Source organism: Charadrius vociferus, unplaced genomic scaffold (assembly GCF_000708025.1).
Source record: "Charadrius vociferus isolate BGI_N301 unplaced genomic scaffold, ASM70802v2 scaffold773, whole genome shotgun sequence".
NCBI lineage: Eukaryota > Metazoa > Chordata > Aves > Charadriiformes > Charadriidae > Charadrius > Charadrius vociferus.
Window position 1 is genome coordinate 85,152 of NW_009647799.1, and position 575 is coordinate 85,726.

The 575-nt window shown below is 69.9% G+C and overlaps 1 protein-coding gene across 1 annotated transcript in view; it reads left to right on the forward strand.

The window, feature by feature from the left end:
- The first annotated feature begins 31 nt into the window (after nucleotides 1-31).
- The window catches only part of SRSF2 (serine/arginine-rich splicing factor 2), a 3,884-nt gene continuing 3,340 nt past the window's right edge, over nucleotides 32-575 (forward strand). Inside the window, 1 exon segment of the mRNA XM_009882402.1 lies at nucleotides 32-574. Coding sequence (XP_009880704.1) covers nucleotides 297-574 — 278 coding nt within the window. The 5' untranslated portion in view covers nucleotides 32-296.

A 575-nucleotide genomic window follows, 5' to 3' on the forward strand; every position in this document is an offset into this window, starting at 1 on the left:
CGGGGGTCGGGGGTGGCCGTTGCTGGCGCTTCGTCTCCGCTCCGGCCTTAGGCCTCCTCTCCCCCCCACCCCAGAGGTGGGTGCCTGCTCCTCCCTCCCCGCTGAGGACCCCGCGGCGTTCCCCTATGCCCTGTAGCTCCCCGCCTTTCTGGACTCTGCTGGGCCGCCTCGGCGCTCCCCCTCCGGTGTGAGGCGCTTCCCCTCTCCTCAGGGCCGCGCGGCCTCCTGACTCGTCCCCCCTTCCCTCAGGTTTCTTCTCCTCAGCCGCCGCTGCCCCTCGGGGGCTATTGCCCGCCATGAGCTACGGGCGCCCTCCGCCGGACGTGGAGGGCATGACGTCCCTCAAGGTGGACAACCTGACCTACCGTACGTCCCCGGACACGCTCCGGAGGGTCTTCGAGAAATACGGCCGAGTAGGCGACGTCTACATCCCCCGGGACCGCTACACCAAGGAGAGCCGCGGCTTCGCCTTCGTCCGTTTCCACGACAAACGCGACGCAGAGGACGCCATGGACGCCATGGACGGGGCCGTGCTGGATGGCCGGGAGCTCCGCGTGCAGATGGCCCGTTACGGC